This window comes from Octopus bimaculoides, chromosome 9, assembly GCF_046866305.1.
Source record: "Octopus bimaculoides isolate indiv1 chromosome 9, ASM4686630v1, whole genome shotgun sequence".
NCBI lineage: Eukaryota > Metazoa > Mollusca > Cephalopoda > Octopoda > Octopodidae > Octopus > Octopus bimaculoides.
In genome coordinates, this window is record NC_142936.1 from 32872591 (window position 1) to 32894246 (window position 21656).

General features: G+C 35.1%; 1 protein-coding gene across 1 annotated transcript in view; it reads left to right on the plus strand.

The window, feature by feature from the left end:
• Positions 1–21656, plus strand: part of LOC106871994 (eukaryotic translation initiation factor 5B) — a 135541-nt gene that overhangs the window by 56978 nt on the left and 56907 nt on the right. Inside the window, exons 6-11 of the mRNA XM_052970563.2 lie at positions 3080–3210; positions 6076–6192; positions 7796–7946; positions 14327–14413; positions 16686–16826; positions 19989–20119. Of these exons, the coding sequence (XP_052826523.2) occupies positions 3080–3210; positions 6076–6192; positions 7796–7946; positions 14327–14413; positions 16686–16826; positions 19989–20119 (758 nt within the window). The remainder of the gene's footprint in view (positions 1–3079; positions 3211–6075; positions 6193–7795; positions 7947–14326; positions 14414–16685; positions 16827–19988; positions 20120–21656) is intronic.

Here is a 21656-nt window from a genome sequence, read left to right on the forward strand (position 1 = left end):
AGTTAATCTTTCTTAAAAGGTTTAAATGAATGAAAGCTAATTGTAAAGTCTGCTTCGTGTTGGTCCCATATAAAAAAAAACTTGGTTGAATTGGAAAGGGAGTAAGGCCTAAATTCATTTTCAATTTATCATGTTTCTATTATTTTACAAAAATAGTTTAGCAGTCTTGTTTCTATTATTTTACAAAAGTAGTTTAGTGGTCTTTCTGGAACAATCTTAAATCAGTAATTTAATACTAAAAACTGCATAACAGATGGTACAGTAGAGACAAAAAAGGCGTCGAATTTGTGGGGTGATAACTGGAACACTAAACTATAGTTATGCCTGTGTGTGTGTGTGTGCGCACGCGCATATGCACATGCACACATAGTAGAAGGCAAGCAAAGTAGTGATGATCTGTATTGACAAATTGCCAGGACTGAGAATAAACTGTTGAAAAGTGGAAGAAATAGGCAGACATGTTGAATATACTACTGCCACCCCCCAATTTTTCTTTAAATTCTTTGTTTATGACAATGGCAATTAAGATTTTGTCTGCTAACAGCTTTTCAAAATTACGAATACCTCCATCCTGCATTCCCAAGTTTTTTGTTACTTTTTTTTTTAATTCTATGTAATAAAAGATCATGATTCTGAAGGAAAAACGTTTATTTCAATATTTTAGTTTTGTTAAAATTCCCTGTTCCACATCTCAACTTTCTATAATACCCACCTCCTTCCCACATCAATCTCAATGTTTGTCAAACAGTAAACAAACATTGAGGTTGTTAAACAGCAGACAAAATAAGAATCAAACCTCAGAAAAATAATTTTGTGACACATCATCATCATTATCACACTCACCATTACTCCCTGCATACCAGCTAGCATTGTTTGACTACAACTGCTGCCAATGATCCTGTGTGTGCAACATGCCACTGGGCATTGCTCAAGGTTGTTTGACTGGGCCTTCACCATCCACAATAGTTGTTTATCTGCCATTATAGCATTAATTTTTGGTGAAGAACCTCTAAAATAAGTGGAGATCTTTAATATAAACTTCTTTTCTATGTATTTAACAGGCTGTAATGTTTACATTCTATGTATTTTGTTTTTATCTCCATGAGAATGATGAAAAATATTGTCCATTAGAAGCCAGTTAGTGAATCATTATCAGTGTCAATGTTTATCTGGAAAAAAATCAGAGATGTATAAAATGCAACTTGGTAAAAATCAAACATTAAAATTTCAGATAAGGGAACAATAAAAAGTTTAAGATAACTCTAAATTTCTTAAATCATGTCCACTAAAATAGTTGAGTTCAAATCCTAGAACTCCTCATTGCTGGATTCCTCACCAAGCTCTAAATCATTATGGGAGGAACTATCATCACTCTGTCTCCCATAACAAGTTGTCTTCAGTACCATCTATAGCATTAGTGATACCACATTTTTTTTTCAAGACATGACTTCACTCATTTACACACTTGAGATATTGATGAGTGTTTCATCCTTTCAATTGGTGTCATGTTATAATTCCCCTCAGTCATCCATTTACTCCATTGCCCTCTCATATTACTTTTAAAAGATTTATTGATGCTAACATCCTCTGGCTGCTAGCTGCGTGTTTAGCATTTTGATGTTTTCAACCCCTCAAGCACTAAACTAATCCCAATGAAAGCAGTTTTTTTGTTTTTGTTTATATGGCAAGAGTTAGATTACATTGAGCTCAGCTCCTACACTTATCTCTACAGAGATGATGCATCATACTAAAGAATTTGAAATAAGTTTTTTGCCCCTCAGATAGGTGTTCATGATGAAGAATCATAACTCTATCATTCCACCACTATTCCCCTCCCCGAAGTAAACATCTTTTGTGGTAAGAACATGCCCTATTATGATGTTACAATTCAAATTTATTTTAACATATTTCTATTTGTTTGTAAGTGTATATAATGTACTATGTATGTTTAGGAATGGCTATTTTTGTGCATAAAAGGTTATATTGCACCCCCCACCCCAATATCTATCAGCGAGCATTCTGAATTTATAACAAGATGAAAAGTAATAGGAAGGAAAAATATTGTCTTAAAGCAAGATTTTCAGGAACATATTTCCATAATACTGATTCTTCTCTTTCTCTCTTTATGGCATCCAGTTGCAGAAAATCTATCATTGAATTTCATATGACTGATGTAAGCATGGAAAATTAGATGCTAAATGTATCAGCCATGCCAGTGGCCAATAAAAAGTACCTTTCAAGCAGTGGGCCTCACAGAGGCAATGACATATGGCTGAAACCTTTGGCAATATGCTGTGCTTGAGAAGGAAGATCCATCAAGCCGAGTGAAATCGTAATCAAGGCAGATACTGGTGTCCTGCTGGTGGCATGTAAAAGCACCCATTACACTCTTGGAGTGGTTGGTGTTATGAAGGGCATCCAGCCATAAAAACCATGCCAAATCAGACTGAAATCTGGTGCAGCCTGTCAGCTTGCCAGCCCGTCAGCTTGCCAGCCCGTCAGTTTGCCAGCCCTGATCAAACTGTTCAACCCATGCTAGCATGAACAAATCATGATGACACAAGCCAAGTGGTAAAGTTGCAAGAATAAGAGATAAATGCCTAGTTGTGTTTGTTCTGGCTTTGTGTCCTCTAATCTTAAATTACATCAAGGTCAACATTGCCTGTCACCTTTTCAGGATTGATAAAATACCTGTTTAAATTTGTAGATTGGCCGAATTGTTAAAGCAGTGGGCAAAACAATTTGTAGTATTTGTTCCAGCTGCATAAGTGGCATGGAAAGTGAGGACCTGCTGCATTGGTAACTGCTGGTCTTGTGCAGTTATATGGTAAACCCTTACTGATGGAGGCCTTCTTAAATATATATTTGCACCTTATAAAAAAGGATGGACTCATTATTAAAGAATGTTTTTATATGCAACTGGAATCTATTCGTTATAGAATCACCATATATTTGCTTTTCAACAAGTTGTTTACGTTATGTATGATATTTAGATGACTCTTTCAGTCTAAATTTGTTTTTCTTGCATAATTTTATTTTTTTAAATATGATAATAAATTGGTTTTTTTTTTTAATGTAGTTGATACAAAGCCTGAAGATGATGATGAGACTTCTCGAGGAGGAAGTGCAGAACCTGAAACAAATAATAAGAAAAAGAAGAAGGTTAAAAAAGAAGAAGTTGTGGAAAAACCAAAAAAACCCAAAGGCCAGGTAAATTCTCTATAATTTATTTATATAATAAGTATTGATTCATATGTTAATTCATGCATTAAGATTACTGCTACCATTCTAATAACTGTTCATGAGATTTTGTAAATATTTGATGGATACTAGTTTGTTACCTCAGTTCTTTTGTGTTTAATCTCATTGGACATAATTGTCTTAATGGTTGTCTGCTGCCATTACTATACTTATGCTGAGAATGAGATTTTGAAATACAATTACTTGACTACAGTATCTCACCCCTCCCCATATATTAAAACCAAGATTTTAGCATGGGAACAGTTGAAATCATGCACTTCAATGACATCTCCTAGTTGTTAGACATGGGACATTTTTTTAAGTGTCTTCTGCAAATATCTGCTCAGCAATATTTAAATAAGTTAAATAACACAAACTTAGAAAAATAATCTAAAAAGTACATATAAGGTAAATGGGTTTATAGTTATCACTTGACAACCAGAATTCCTCATTAGAAGAAAAGATGTAATTCTTTGGAAATGTCTTATGACTATTCTCCAAGTCCAGTTGAACACATCTGTTACAGTATTAGACACATCAATTGCTATTCTTTTACCAGATCAAATTGGTGTGTGTGTCCGACAGTCTCAATTAGCACAGTTGTTTTAGCAATATGTCTCCTGCTTTTATCACTCTTCTGCTGAGGGCACCAGATTCTGCAATAAAACTGTTTATCTGCAGCATTATAGAGCTAAGAGAATTTTAGATAAGTGATAAATTACTCAAAAAGTATTTAACATCTCACTTGGATTTGATGAGAAAATTTATATTTTAAACTTACAGCAATTATTTAATATAGCAGCTTACTCAAATTTTTAAAATCTTTTTATCTTTGCTCACCCCATGTGGTAATAGACAAACTTTGCCAGCTTATGAGATCAGTATAGTTGATTTTATTTTTTATCATCTATAAGCTGGTGTTGTCAGAAAAATGTGTGAAAGTTCAAAAGAATTACAATTCTAGGAAGAAATGGTCATAGTATTTAGTGCAGAACTAGAAGGAGAATAGCTGGATTTGCTACAGTTTAGAAGCTGGCAGAGTGTAATGAACAAAGTAATCTTTAATTTTTTGTTACTAATGTTCTAGGTGTTCAGTTGAGGACAATGATATATTTCTTGCAGGTGTGATAGGCAGTTCTTTATTCATACTATTGAGTCATCACTTGGTGGTTTTGGAGTTATGGACTTACTGTGATGGAAGATGCCCTTGAAGATAGTTGCAATCATCCACTTACTGTATTTATGGCCTATAGGATGCACCCTAGCCGAGGCTTTACGTTTGTAAAATAAATTACCACTAAAATAATGTTTTAATTCCTCCACTTGTGTAACTGAGCCTACATTGAGTGCATTGGACGCAGGGGGATTTTTTAAGCCATTTTGGGGTAAAACAGGTACATCTTATAGGCCATCAAATACGATAATTGTCTTCAGTGGATTGGAAATTAAATACCTGAGTAGTGTGCAGTAGACAAATGTTCCACCAGAGCCTCCTCTGCGATTATGTATTTGGAAACAAATTAGTACAATCAAGCCAGATTTAGAATTGATATGTTCTTCATGTGTATGATATCTGTCATTGGAATCTTGACTGAGTTTTTGTGTTGCATTGCTGTGTTGGGTGTGGTTGGCTTTTGTTTATGACATTAGATTCACTGGTTGAAGCCAGCTCAACTAATCCTAGACAAAGACCAACACAAATTATGATTCACTGTATGCAAAGATGGTGGTCTCGACTTCTAAAGATGAGAAAAAGTTAAGGATGTTGAAAATTTCAGGAAAACTACTTTATGTAGAAGCATATCAAAATGGTAAACAGTTTGTCCTCTTTTCCAGCAGCATTAGCAGAAAGGCATGTAAAAACTAGGAAGAGCTGTATTCATTGAAGTCATCAAAGATTATGATAGCACTGAAATGATTTAGTTGTCTTCAAGCAGATTGAAAAATAGTCATGTAACTAATTGTGATTGAAGAAGACAATTAAGGAACACTGAGAAAGATATGTTTAATTCTTGGAGAAAATAGATTATATGTATGTGTGGACGCTACTTGAAGAATATGCTGTAAACTAAATTATGGAGAGAGAGATATATATATGGGTCATGGAGCTTTATCACAGTATGATCTTGCCCCCTGTTTATGTTGTTTGCAGTTTTGGGTGAGCTTCTTATATAGGCTGCCATTGTTATGGCTGGAGCAGTTCTCTCCTATTCTGGTTTCTGCTTGTTGGTTGCAAATTTTCATGTCTATCAGAAGCAAAAGCATTGAGATAGAAAAGTCAAAAACAAAGAGAAAAAGGAAAAAAAGAGAGTGTGGTTTAAACAGAGGAATATAGATTGAAAATGAGGTACAAATTTAGGAGACTTAAGTTCATGTGAGTTAAAGCCAAGTCACAACTATAAAAAGGGAAATTATTGTTGAAATCAAGATACATTAAAGGTATCTAGTTAGAAAAGGAATAGAAAATACTTTAGAGCATGTAAATTAAAGGAACCATAGTTTTAAAATTCATTAAGAATATTATTAATAAATTCTACATGTTTTAGTCAGGGTTAATGATTTATTTCAAAGTGCTTTACCAGTATTCTTGAAGTGCCATTAAGTCTTAAATTTTCTAGTATTTTCTAAGATTTAAAAAAAAAATTTTTATTTGTTATAAAACTTACTGTCTTTTGTGAAGTTATGACAGTAAATACTATCTGAAATTCTTATCCAGTACTATTTCCCCTTGAAAATTCTTTTACAGTTATTGATGTAAATCAAATAAAAAAAAAAACATTGGGAATACCTCATCGGGTTTGAAACAAGATTTTGAACTTTTTTTTTTTCTACCAGATTGCAAAAATAAAAGAAGCTTTGGAAAAAATGAAAGAAGAAGAAGAAAGGTTACGAAGAGAAGAAGAGGAAAAAGAAAGAATGCTTGCAGAAATACAAAGAAAGAAAGAAGAACAAGTATGTAAACAATTATTTTACATTTTTAACATATTCTTTTTATAAATGTGTAATAAAACTTATTTTAAAATATAGCACATTTTCATTGTTTCATTTTTTCCCTCAGTTAAAAGCATTTTTCTGTGAAGGGCCTTAAAGTTAACTTAGCAAAGACTGGAGTTCTAGTAAGCAAGAAAACAGACAGGAAATGTTGGTGTAGGCGAGAATTCCATTTGGTGTACCCAGTGCAAGCTAAGGCCACACTAGAGGTGCAGTGGAATAATAGGATGGTTATCAGAAAAGGTACTGTTTGTATGTGGAAAATGCACTGGAGCCATAAAACTACAGATGTCCAGGAAATTGATTTTGTCAGATGGCTCAGAGGTAGTGGATAATTCCTGCTACCTAGGGAGCAGTGGAGGAGGATGCATGGAAAGTCTAAGAATAGGATGGAGAATATTCAGAGAATGGCAACCAAATGGCAGCCTCCATTGGCAACCAAAGGTCTCTCAGAGTGAAAGGAAGAGTGTATGATGCATGTATATGAATAATAAAGATGTGCAGAGGTCATATGAAGACTAAAGAGGAATGAAGCTAATATGTTCTGCTGGATGTACAACAGAGTGCATTGAGAGAAAAGTCAGCATAAGTAGAATTAAGATGCAGTTAGCAAGAGAGAAGACTATGTTGGTTTCGTCATGTGATGGATATGGAATTAGTTGCGTACAGAATTGCTGTTGATTTAAAGTGGATGGAACTCATGGAAGAGGGAGACCTAGGAAATGGAATAAAGTACTGAAGGCCAATCTCAAGACACTGAGCCTTACAGAGGAGATAACAAAGACCTGAGATAGCTGTCATCTTTCTGTACTGAAGAAGACCTGTCCACCACAACAGAATTGATACCAATGCTGGTGCCACATAAAAAGTAACCAGTACATTCTATAACGTAGTTAGCATTAGGAAGGGACCCAGCTATAGAATCTATGCCAAAACAGACAATGGAGCCTGGTGCGGTCCCTTGCTTTACCAGCCCCTGTCAAACTGTCCAACCCATGTCATCATGGAAAATGGATGTTAAATGATGATGATTACTTTTGAAAATTGGGTATGTGTTGTTGGTCTCAGTTCTCTTAGACCAGGCAAAGAAACCTTTTCCTATATATTTTTTAAGTCTATTATGTAACTATCATACTGTAACACTGGCAGTTTTTCAATGATTCATCTTTGTCATCATAGCACCCAATTCCAATTTCCAACGCACTTTCATTTAATACTTATTTTTATACTTCCTATTTAGTTAAGCCAGTAATTGGATATATTTGCATGTTTTTTTTTGAGCTTCAGCTTCCTGATAAGGCCATGTCAAGCCTTTTTCTAATAACTATCTGTGCAACTCATTTAGAGTGTTTTCATGTAACTGTAATATAAATAATGATGGGTATGAGTGATCTCAGACAGGATGACAATAAAAGAGTTCAGTTTGTTTACAATGTCGTGTATCTTGTTTTACTCACTAATTTAATTTGGTTGTTTTGCTTTTTACATTGTATAATTATATACATGCTTCAAATACAAATTGTATGCCTGCCATAGCCTATGTAAACTATTTTGTTATTTCTAGAAATTGAAAGAAGAAGAAAGAAAAAGAAGGAAAAAACAAAAAGAGAAAGAAAAGAAAGAACAGTTGAAGGCTGAAGGAAAGTTGCTAACAGAAAAGCAGAAGCATGAACGCATGCGTGCACAACAAATGCTGGACGCTATGAGAAGCCAAGGTAATTTGAATAGATTTCAAATTAGATATATCACTTTATTCTTTCTTAATTCAATGGTTACTTATTAGTAAAAACATTAGCAAACCATTACATCTTTAATTAAAATTTTCCAAAATATAAGATTCAAATACATGTTAATATTTTGAAAAAGTTATATACTAGCATTTATTTTTGGATCAGCATTGTACTATAATTGATTTAGTATAATCGATTAGTTGCACAGAACCATCGTGTCTAAGGGCCCTAAGACACTTCTATAACAAACACTTTGGAATGTTATATGTTGGAAAATTTTAATTTAAGATGTATAATTCTACATTCTTTGTTATGTCTTTCTACGCACACTCACACTGCACTCTGCCTACTGTTCATTGGTTGGTACTAAACCCTTTCATTACCAAATTGCCCAAAACTGGCTGAAAAAATTTTGGTCAATATTACAATACTGCCCAAAACTGAAATGACCTATTGATATTTTTAATGAGAATTTCAACACAAATGTCGTTAGTACATCATCATCATCGTTTAACGTCCGCTTTCCATGCTTGCATGGGTTGGACGACTTGACTGAGGACTGGTGAAACCGGATGGCAACACCAGGCTCCAATCTAAATTTGGCAGAGTTTCTACAGCTGGATGCCCTTCCTAACGCCAACCACTCAGAGAGTGTAGTAGGTGCTTTTACGTGTCACCTGCACGAAGGCCAGTCAGGCGATACTGGCAACGGCCACGCTCGAAATGGTGTCTTTTATGTGCCACCCGCACAAGCCAGTCCAGGGGCACTGGCAACGATCTCGCTCGAAAATCCTACGGAAGCCAGTCAGGCGGTACTGGCAACGATCTCGCTCGAAAATCCTACGGAAGCCAGTCAGGCGGTACTGGCAACGGCCACGCTCAAAATGGTGCATCTTATGTGCCACCCGCACAAGAGGGCACTGGCAACGATCTTACTTGGCTTGCCGGGTCTTCTCACGCACAGCACATTTCCAAAGGTCTTGGTCAGTAGTCCTCGCCTCGGTGAGGCCCAGTGAAAACATGTCTCACTTTGTAAAACAATTGAATTTCACTGGCTGCCATCATTGTTCATGTTATCTGAGTGCTGTGAATTTTTGGAGATTTTTTTCTTTCCATTTTGATTTTTAAAAAATGTTTCGTGCATCATCATTTAACATCAGCAGTGTACTGGGTGATTTTTACATGGCACCAGCATTTACGAGCCCGCAAGATTAGGGATGCTCTGCTGGAGATGGTTGCAGGGGACAAGCCAGTATGCAAGTGCAACCATACTTAGCTTGACGTGTCTTTTCAAGCATAGCAAACCGGCCAGGAGTCTCACTCCCCTGTCATCCTCTCTGTGACTCCCAACATCTGTAGAGCCTTTCTAACCACTTCATCTCACATCTTCTTGGGTCTACCCCTTCCCCATTCCCTCTACAATTAGAGATTGGCACCTCTTGGTGCAACTGTCTTCATTCATACACATTTCATGGTTATATCAGCGCAGTCTTCTTGCTTGCATACTATATCTGATGCTACGTATACCCAGTCTTTCTCTCAAATCACACTCTATTATATATGCACACTGATATTACCCATCCAGTGAAGAATACTGGCTTCATTTCTTTCAAGTCTTTGCATATCTTCAGAAGTCACAGCCCATGTCTCACTGCCATGTAGTATAGCTGTTCATATACAGGCATCGTACAATCTGCCTTTCACTCTGAGAGAAAAGCCCTTCGTTACTAACAGAGGAAGTAGCTCTCTGAACTTTGCTCAACCTATTCTTATTCTAGCAGCTATGCTTTTGGAACAACCATCTCCACCACTACTAATTTGATCACCTAAGTAATGGAAACTATCTACTACTTCTAGGGATCTCCCCTGGCATATGAGGGAATCTATTTTTTTTTGCACATTCCTGGTGTTTAATGTACTTGCACATCTGCCATATGTAAAGACTACTTTCCTTGTTAGTTTTCTGGTGATACTGCTGCACCTCTTATGTGTCCATAACTTGTACTGGCTACACCTTATGGAGTTTCTCCCAACATCTTTTCTACATATTGAGCAGGGCCATCTCTCTGAAGGGAATCTATGATTTGTCTGTTTTCCTATTTAACAATACTTTGGTCTTTTCTCAATTAACTCCAAGGCCCTTTAATTCAAGACCTTGCTTCCATACCTGAAATGTCTTCTCTAGTCTGGTAGTGATATAGTAATAAGAACAAGGGCATCCATGGATAAAAAATGGATACCAGTTTCATTTTGTCAAGCAACAAGTTTGAATTCAAAGCATTTTCAAAAGAAGACAGGAAAATTCAAGAAAATAAAACAACAAACATAAAAACCACATGTGATTATGAATCACTTTTTCTGAAAGTGAAACTATTCTAAAACAATTTTGAGAGCAATTAAAAAGAAAAGTGTGTGTGTGTATACGTATGTGTGCATACATATATGTAAGTGTGTGTATACGTATGTGTGCATACATATGTGTGTGTGTGTGTGTGTATACACTTATATATATGACAAATTGAATGTAATAAATGATAATATATGTATGTTTAGTTGTAATCCTCTATGCCCTCCCCAAGTCTTCGGAGGGAAGCAAGGAAAACTAATAATATGTAGTAAATGGTTAAAGAAAATGAAATAATTAGTGTGAGAAACAATCAATGTTGATGGTGTGACGATCAAGGAGCAATGTGTCAGTTGTGCATCAGGCTTTTATGTCAGTTTTTGCCAGTCTAGTGTAGCGACGAACAGGGTGATTGCAGGATGGGGGATCAGCTACATCAGGTACAGATTGCTCTCGGAGGCCAGGGGCGTTGTGTAGTTGTAAGGCTTGAAAGTCTCTTGGGGTACAACCATTGGTGGCATGTCCTGAAGTGGTGAAGGTGGGGGAAATTGGCATGACTCTAGGGTTAGGTGATGTAGATGGGTTTCCAGTTGTGGTGGTTTTGGTGTTGGGAAGTGGGCACATTGGGTAAGCCTGAGGTGTCCGTGGTGTAGCTGCATGAGGAGCTGTTAAACTGGGTTGAGAAGGTAGTCTCATCGTTGGTGTCGGCGTCAGGGACACAGATGGTCCAGGGGCCATGAGTAGTGGTGTGCAGGATACAACCAGTAGATACTTTCAGAGGAATTTTCTGTTGCTCAGTGTGACTTGGCCTGAGCCATCCACTCTCACCACATATTAATCAAACTGGCGTACCTCTATGATGACACCAATTTTGTCCCATTTGGTTGGATTGGGTCCAACTTGGTTCTGGATTGAGACACAGTCTCTGACAGTCACTGGTGGAAGTAAGCATGTGTGTTCTGACAACCATTTGGCAGCATGCATGTGGTGGTTACGCAGGGCTTCTTCTTGAGAAGTCATAGTCTCACACCAAGTGGAGTGTGGCTGGTACTTGCCGGGATAGGTGAGAATAAAGTCTTGTATTGGGTGATCAAAGAGGCACATGGCTGGGGACATGTGTGTTCCAGTCAGGTGTATTTCTGTACTGTAGCATTGTGCACTGGAAACTGTCAGTGTTGAGGGATCCATTAGCGTCAGTGTTGTCTGTAATGAGGTGCGTTTTTGTCTTGACACCGACCTCGGTGCCGGCAATTGCCATGGGGAAATGCAACAGAGGTGATTCTATAGTGCACTCCCCAATTATGGAGAAAGGTGACCATTTGGCGGGAGGTAAACTCTGGTCCTCCATCCGATGTCAGCTCATCACTGATGTCATATGTCATGAAGATGCAGCATAGGGTGGCAATAAGTCCTGCTGCTCCATTTGATGCTTTCTCCATGATGGGCCAGTTACTGTATCTGTCCACAGCCACAAAGTAGTGGTGCCCACAATACCGGAAGTGGTTGGCATCCAGGCTTTGAAATGAGTAGGTAGGGTTCATTATACACATGGTGGTCAAGAATTCTTGCTTGGGTAGAGGATTCATCAGGGGGGTCAGCCACAAGGCATAGGCTGTTGAATATTGCAGATGTGTGGTCTTCCGTGTCAGCTGCATTGGTTTGAGCCTCTCACTGGGGATGGTATGTGTCGGCAGTAGACACTCTCATAGTGGTGCAGGATGCCACATGTAGCACTTGTGATTGTAGGTGGGGCATTTCCTCATGCATTCCTGTACATGATATCCATGGCCGTGTTTTCCACAGTGACTGCAGGGGATAGGGGCAGGTGTATCAAAGGGTATTGACCAGGTGGTGCCACTCCTAGCGCCTATATGAGCTGGAGGCCACAGTGGTTGAGGTGGTGCTATGGCCATGAGTCGGCTGGCTAAGCGTTTTCTGCTTTCCTTTGCTTTGACATACCTCAGTGCTTCTTCCAGGGTCAGGTCTTGCTTGGAGTCACCCAGGATGTCATGGCGGATCTCCTTATCCTCCAACCCATGTACAAGAGCATCATGAACTGACATCACTGCAATCAATCGTGGCAGGGCAGGCCTTAGCCCACCTTGAAGTTGCAAACACCTGCCTGCCCTCGAAGATTCACAGCGAAGGCCCTGGCAGGTTCATCCCGGTTCTAGCACATCTGTTATAGCTACACACAAGCAACCATGACATTTTCTTGGCAGACAGCCAGGGACTTAATTTACTTAATTTGACTGAGGACTGTTCACTCATCACTGGAGGCAAGCATGCTGAACATCCATGTGAGATCTTTTCTGAGGGTCTCATCACAGTAGTCAAGAAGCTGGAAGATGACGCCGTTACCCATTAGACGAGTGGCCTGTTTGTAGTCTGACCATCTCTGCTCAAAGTAAGCCCACTTCTCGCTAGTGCCAGCTGTAGAGATGATGGGACAGCAGACCTTCTTGGGCAAGACTTTCATGGGAGTGGCTTGTTGCATGGCTGTCCAATGGGCAGTGATGCTATGAAGGTCAATGAAGTGAGTCAGTACCTCAACTGGAGTGTTTTTAGGTCAACTTTTAGCGCATTAGGTGTGGAACAGGATATGTTGGCCATGCTGACTCGCTTTTTGTCATAAGTAAGTCTGACAACTCTTTGTGAAGGAAAAGATGATGGATAATGAAACGAATAATGTATGGCAAATTGAATGTAATGTAATAAATGATAATATATGTGTTTAGTTGCAATTTTATATATGTATATAAGTGTAAATGTGTGTATATTTGATTTAGAATTTTTTTTTTTTTTTGAATTGACCTAATTTTTATTGTTTATTTATGTTTAATTTACTTGTAAGATGTGTAACAAAATTTTATTAATTTGGATTATGAATCATATATTTCTGTGCATTTATGTATACATGTGAGTTTATTTCATTTAGTTGATGGCATGTATTTCATTCTGTTTTACCCTTATGGTACACCTGTCTTATGTGCAAGTTCAACTAATAAATAATCCAGTAATTAGCATAATTCTTCTCTACTAAAATTTTGTTTTATACTCATTGAATATTAGCTAATAACTCATTTCCTGTGCTGATGTTTAAACAAAATTTAAATAGTTTAATGATTTGTTGAATTTACCTGTATTTATCTTTAATTAGATTAGCTTTGAGACAAAACTTATGAAACAGATTTGGTTAAGAACCTATTAAATTGTGTTCCAAAAGTCACATTAATACATTGATAAATAAAAAAAAGTTAGTTGTTTTATTAAACCAGTCTTAATTCACAATTATTTTAGAATTTAATTGAAATACATAAGGGGTGTGTCTTGGTTCAAAATATAGTAATGAATGGGCTAATCCAGTGAGAGAAGACTATCATTTGATAAATACAGGAGTTATACGTGAGCTACTTCAAGTTTTTTCACACTTGGATAGTGCAGTAATTGAACAGGCTTGTCTTGTGTATTGTGCACAATCTAGCAATTTTTTTAGTATCAATTGCTATTTTTTGTTGTTTTTTGCATGCATTTTCTCACAGTGTAGTCATGTCACACACACACACACAAATATATATATAGGTAAAATCAACTTTGTTTTTTTATTGTTAGTATATGAAGATCTTTCTTTCTCTCTACAGCAGAAAAGCATTGTAACTAAGCCTATGTTATTATTGAGCCAAGTGGAAGTTTGCTGTTATTAACTGGCAATGACATTGTCATGTCATACAGTGTTTATTCAAATACTGTTCTTGTCTATGTTCCTTTACATTTAGAAGTTTAATTCAGCTAAATAGCCAGTTTAACTAGCTGCCATTTGGCATTATTTCTATAATAATATGACCTCATACACAAAAACCCCAGAAATCTATTTTTCATTTTTTTTACCAACATATATTCTCATAAGGAATGTTCTGCTTTTAGTTTTTCATACATTGCTCTTATATCAACTGTTATACATATTTGTTGTTAATTTGTATTATAAATTGTTTGGAATCATGTTATAACTGTTTTGTTTTAGGTTTAGAGTTGCCTGTTAAAGATGAAAGTGCTCCTAAGAAAAGGATTGTTTATACTGATAAGAAGAAAAAAAGAACACAAAATGATGGTATGTATTATATTTTTGATAATCTTTAATTCTATAGAAAGGAATTTGCTATTGAATTCTTTGAGAAAGAAACTTCCCTTTCATAAGTTTAGGAGAAGTGATATCAGTTTTGCTATATATTCATTTGATTATTTTTGTAACCTTTGATGGGCTAATTATCAGTAAAATGCTTTTTTTAATATACTTTTTAGGGTCTGTAGTTTATTTCCCTGTAAAACACCCACCACCATGCTCTAATAGCAGAATAAGGTGTTTACCCATTTGTGTCTAAAACAGATTTTTAACACACATATAAATATACAGTACCTAAACACTGCTTCATTTATACACTGTTTTCAGCAATAAAAACTATATTAGATATTATAAAGATAATCCTCTGCAAAATGTGTACAATTTCCAAGATTGACTAGTGGGCAAGTTTGCATTTACACTCTATTCTTAGTCCCAGGCTGACCAAAACCACATTGATAGACAGAAACTGAAAGAAGCAATTATGTATATGTTTGTGTCTCCTTGCCTTGATATCACATGATTGTTGTGAGTGTTGCTATCATACATGCAATGTCTTTCATTTCCAGTTGTCTGTGAAATATTTGGCCATGGGGAAATGTTAGCTTATTTGGAAACAGGTAAAAGTTGGTGATAGGAAGGCATTCAGCTGTAAAAAATCTGCTTAAATAAACTTTGTCTGGCCCATGCAAATATGGAAAATTGAACATTAAAATGATGATGATTATGCATCAAATAAAGCAACTATTTCATTGCTGCACCATTTGGGATGCTTTCTCTTTTCTTAGCTATTTGCTAAAATTGCTTTCAAATAATTTTTCAGACTGCCATCCTTTTATTTTCTAGTGATAAGGTGGCTTTTTTATTTAAGAGCATTACATTTTTCTCCTCTTTTTAAATTGTAACTTTTGTAGTATTGCTTTTATCAGTACCTTTCTTTGCTAGTGATGTATCAAATTCTATATTCCTTTTTTTCATAGAACATATTCCAATAAGCCTGGTAACCATAATAAAATATTGATTCCATCATATTTTTATGACCACCCCTGCGATTTATTTTGGAAACCTAGTTATTTTACTTCCCACTCCACTATATAAACTTAGAAATCATTCACAAAGCCAGATTTGCATATGTGTATTCCATATACCTTAAAATTGTTGTGCAATATCTCTACAAAAAGCTGCACATTTAAAAGATGTATCAGGTCCTGGATTTTCACTGAAGTACTGCTAAGGTGAAGATCTTAGATTTTCAAAGTGTTCTCATGAAAATGTTTTCTTAAAGTTGGCTTCTTGATACAATGTGGACCAATATAGAACATATCTTTTTAGATTACATGACTATGATGTCCAAAATAAATTTTTTGTTTCTTCTTCATTCATATTACACCATCTTCTGGCACATTTAGTACATACATTTAAAAGTGTGTGGGTCTTGGTATGAATCATGGAAATTCAAGGTATTTACAGCATAGAAATTCTCATTTTCACTAATACTAGCACCAGAAAAAATTAAATTAGTTAGGGAAGCATCAGCTGCTACAACAGATCACTTAAATAACAAAATAACACTAAATTTTTTTTGTTCTTTTGTGATATGCTGGGATAAGCATAATTGACATATCAACCAGCTTCAAATCATTATTATTGCATATTGCATGCTTAATTATTAAAATAGTGACCTAATAGTACTTTTCCATGTGTAGAAATTCAGGAATAACCTGGAAACTTGCTTCTCTTCTTACTGAATATAATTGGAAGAAGGGACAGAAGAATTGGTTGATCATACAGCTTCAGTTTATAGAGTTGGGAAATTTAGATTATATAAATAAATGACATATAATATAAATTATTTCCATAAATGTACAAGCATAAACCTTTGAGTAGAACTTTGGTTGTATTGTCTCCTTAGTCAGTGAACACCATAGATCCAGCCCTCTGAATATTGAATATTATGTTTGACTTCTTCAGCATTAAATTTTCTTTTATTCAAGTAAGATTCCATCTATCATTTTCTGGAGTATACTGTTACAAATTGGACATCCATGATATTCATTTCCTATTACCAAATAGGAATTGGTTTGAAGGAATTTTGGTCATTTTTGCAAGTGACTGCAGATATGCTCTCACAACTTACAATCAGAGAGAGGAGAATTTACAATTAATTGAATTTGTTTTGAGAAATATGTTTTTCTTGTTTTATTTACATTAATGCATCTCTTAATTCTCTTTGTTCACAATATACTTACACTTTACTCAACAGCTGATTCAAAAAGAGAGGATAGCATTGTTTCTGATGAGACAAAAACTGATGAAAAGAGTATTGTAACAGAAATGAAACCTGTAGAAATGAAGGAAGAAGTGAAAGAAAGCTGGGATATAAGTAGTGATGAAGAAGAATCAGGTAATTTGAGAATGCTCAGATTATGGTATCTTGCTTTTCAAATGACTTTATACATCTGGCATGTTGTTCAGTTAAACTCCATGTTTGATATAGAAGGCCATCATTTTTGCATCCTTGAATTGAACATGGCTTACTATCAATAGGTTTGAGTTTTCCATGCTTACTAGAGTAGAATAGTTGATATGTTAAAATAATTAACTACTTTTCTCCTATATATATATATATATAAATATATATCTCACTGAATTATGAATTTGGGAGGAAATCTGTTTTTTGTTTTGTTACAGGGAATATCTGTTTGTTATGTAAAGCAAGCCACACAAAAGTTAAATTCATAGAGAAAACATGATTAAGCACCAAAACCACAACACTTACAGAGAGAATCGAGAAGATAAACTTAAGAAAAGAATTTGCACAGGCAAGAACTGGACGATGAAGAGCCTTTTCCATCCACAGATTTTTTCCTTCAAAGTATCTTAAGATTTCTGTGTTTTCTACAATGGATTTTAAGGAGGAGGTCTAAAACTTTGCCTTTTTTTTTTTTTTTTTTTTTTTCATTCTTAAAAAAATTCTTATGGATGTTTTAAAATATGAACCCTCAATTAAAATGTATGATCAGACATTTCAGCAGCAGCCATTCTATTCTTTTCTTCTGTGCAAGGAACCCTGGTCCACATTATCTATGATGTCCTGTTCTAAGCTAATAGGATGTGCTTTAAAGGAGATTTTTCTATCAGGTCAAATGACTATATAGAAACCCTCCTGCTAGTTCTAATACTTGGCTATGATACTCCATTGTAAATGGGGGGAAATATAAAAGTTGAAGATGCAAGTGGACAAGGTCCATACATATACCTACATATCCAAGGTACATATTTATGATAGAGATGGTTAATCAATGAAACACATGAATGGCACAATTTTGTTGATTTAGAGGGAACAAGGCTGCTGGAGTTCTGTGATGCAAATGATCTTATGATCTGCAACACTAACTTCAGGAAACCAGCCGCTCACCTGATCACATATCAATGTGGTGGACACATAAACTAGATTTATTACATCCTCACCAGGCAACAAGATAGACAGATGCTTGCAAGAGTGGGTGAAGAATGTACAACCCAACATAGATTACTAGTGAGTGACTTCAGAATTAGAGCTAGAAGGACGTGGAGATATAAACCAGTCTGGAAAAGGTTATGAAAGTTCAAAGTCCCAGCAAACTAACAATTTTTTTTTTTTTTTTTGCAACCTTTTTTTTCTTCTTGTTTTGTATAAAGCAAGAATTGTATGAAGCATAATCTGCAAATTGTTGGCAACTTTTCCAGGCACTCTTCATCTGCATCTCTCATTCATGCAACATCCACCCATCTTATAACATGAAATAACCCTAGACCTCCCACTCAACCTTCTCTGTCATCCTTACTGCTATCTCATTTTTATTAACCTCTGATACTATTCTCTTCCTTCCCCTTTTCACTGCCCCTTACCATTACTCTCTCCATTACTACCCTTTCACAACAGATCTGTTCCTCCACACCTTGTACAAAGTCACCACTCCTTCTTTTAGTTATTGGGGCTCTCGTCTTTCAAGTTACAAGGAAACTTCATGAGTGCTGGTGCCACAAAAAAAAAAACAAGCACCAAGTATACTTGATAGTGATTACCTAATCAAGAGAGATAACACAGAGCTGTGAGGACTTGCTTAGACAAGTGCTGGTGCCAGAAAAGGAATGCATTCAGTACTCTCTGTAAAGTGTTTGGTGTTAAGGAAGACATCCTGCCATAAAAACCATGTCAAAATTTAGAAATTGAGCAAGACTCAACTCTGTTAGTAATCCCCTTACCAAATGTTAACATTTAATTACAAAAATATTTTGTGGCACCAGCACTGGTGAAGTTGGCTATCAACCGAGGGAAAAAAATGTACTATGATCTGCATTGTTTGCAACTTTCTCATTTGGTATGGATACTTACAAAATAAATATGGTGCAGTGATAGTGTGACAAGCTTAGTCTGATTCATCACAGTTAGTCTACATCATCATATTTTTTATTTATAAATATTACTAAAAATATCTTACTCCAAAAAACATTCTAAACCTAATAGTCTGATAGCAAAGCAACTGCAATAATATAGTAGGGATTGCCTAACTTCAACATTTAACAGCTCACCCTTTATACTTGAATACTGTTTGGATGAGGACATCTGCATAAAGAAGTGCTGATCTCTAACTGTGAGGGAACCTGTAGGAGAAGTAGACCCAGGAAGACATGAGATGAGGTGGTGAAATATGATCTTCAGATATTAAGTTTCACAGTGGCAATGACAAGTGACTGAGATTTTTGGCAATTTGCTGTGCTTGGGAAGACACATCAAGCTAAGCAGAATCATAGTGAATGCTAGTGCCAGTGACACTTGAAAAACACTGCTGACACATGAGAGGCACCTGTACCAGTGACACATTAGATACCCAGTACACTCTGTGGAGTGGTTGGCATTAGGAAGGGTACCCATTCTTCATTAATATATTTTTCTTTAATTGGTACTGCTACATTTTCAATATTGCATAGTATCTTTACATTTTAAGGATTTTAAAATAATTAATTTCTCTAATTCTTTTATTTGTACATGTTAACTTCAGCAAGCATTTTATTAACCCCAAGCAGATGAAAGGTTAAATTAGCTCAGACCTGTAGAATGAGCTAAGCACCAAAGCCACTTTGTCTGGCATGTTTTGTGTTTGACACTAACTCTCTGCTTTTCCTATATAACATGTAAGACACTGTGGCATAATGGTAGTGCATATGATAATGCTTTCCAGTATACTCAATGACTTAAAAAAATGAAATGGTCATGACTAGAGTGCTTTTGATCACAGTTTGCTTAATTAGGATTGATTTGGGATTAAACAATAATAGCAACATTTTAGTTTCTGTATTGATATGATTGAAATATTTTTCAGAGCTTGAATGAAGAATTAATATATTTTATCAGCTATTCAAAGTGTGCATAACCAGGAGACAGATGCATGACTTGCATTCTTACAGAGTTTTTCCTTGATATTGATTGAATTATATTTTGAAGTCTAGTCTTTTGATGATTTAAAATTTTTTTTTTTATTTTTAATTGAATGTTCTTTTTTGTAATTCTCTGCCTCCATAGAAACTGATACTAAAACAAAATTTGATGAAGATGACTCTTCTGATGAGAAAGGCGATGATGATGATAGTCTTAAAGATGATAGTGACATAGAGGACTATACACCTATTGAAAAAGCTCGGGAAAGAATCTTAGTAAGTAAAAGTTAAATTATATTTAAGAAAAGTATTGTATTCTGTTAACTATTTCTGGCTGGCTCACATTCTTTCCATGTTTTTACTATGGAAGCACTCTCTAATTACATGGAAAAATGCAAGCAAGGGAAATAATATTCTTAAGATTATAAACCTGGAAAATTACAGGACAAGTTCAGGACAGCTTATTACATCTGATAAAGTACAGAACAAGAAAATTTTTACTTAAAATATTGCAGCTAAGGATAAAATTTCAAATAAAATATTTAGATTTAGAAAATATTAGCTTTTATTAAAACTAAAAATTTTATTACAAATTATTACTTCTATTTGTTATTACTCGTTACTTCTATTGAAAATAAAACATAACTCAAAATATTTTTTGTATTTCAAAAAAATTCATTTTTTAAAATTATTATTTTTAATTTTGAAAATAGGTTATAAAAAATAATAGTAGAACATAATTAGTTAGTACAATAAATAGAATAATACAAAGATTAGATACATATTACAGTAAAATCTACCTATAACAACAAATTCACAGCAAAATTTGCTTGAGTTATTGCTTAAGTTATTGCCAAGTCTTCACATTTTTAGTCTTGACTCAAAGCCTATTTTTTACATAATGAATTTACCTACCATATATACTATTCTACTTTGCATAAAACTTTATATTGGTACTTCTGGCTCTCATTTTTTAAGTATTCTAGTGTGTCAATATTTTAACAAAATGATGGTACCTTTTTTAATTATGTTACTTTGTAAAGTCAAATCAAATAATTTTATCCTTAGCTGCTATATTTTAAGTAAAAGTTTTCTTGTTCTGTACTTTACCAGATGTAATAATCTGTCCTGAAATTTTCCAAGTCTAATAACTTGTCCTGTAATTTTCCAGATTTATAATCTTAAGAATATTATTTCTCTTGCTCACATTTTTCCATGTAATCCATGTTTTTTCCAGGCTGTGCTATTATGCTAATTAATAGTGTGTCAAATATGTCAATTAGTGGTGTCATTGATAATTTTTTCCTTACCTCAATGACGCCAGTGACATGTATTTAAAGTCCCCTTATAGAACTATATTATCACCCTCAAACTTGAGAAACAAACACTATAACGTTTTTTGTTTTTTTAAACTTAATTGCATGAGATTGATACCATGAAATTCCTCGAATTGAGCTCCATCATTTAAGCTTAATTAAAATATAGTTTGTTTTTAGAATAAAAAAGTTAATTATAATTAAATCCAATTTTTTGCCTCATATTTTTTTTCCTATTTTACCTTACAACTTTTCTGATACAAATTTTTGTTGCATGGGAACAAAACTATGAAATTCTTCATACTTTTTTCTGTCATTGAAGCTAAGATAAATATATTTTGCTTTTAAAATAAAAAAGTTATTTAGATCTAAACTTGATTAGTGGCGTTACTTACTCTCCTATAACATTGCTACAAATTTTGATGTAAACTTTTTTTCTACTGGGTCAAATCTCAGTTTTTTTATGCCAAAATGTAGCTAGGGATCAGTCCTCTTCA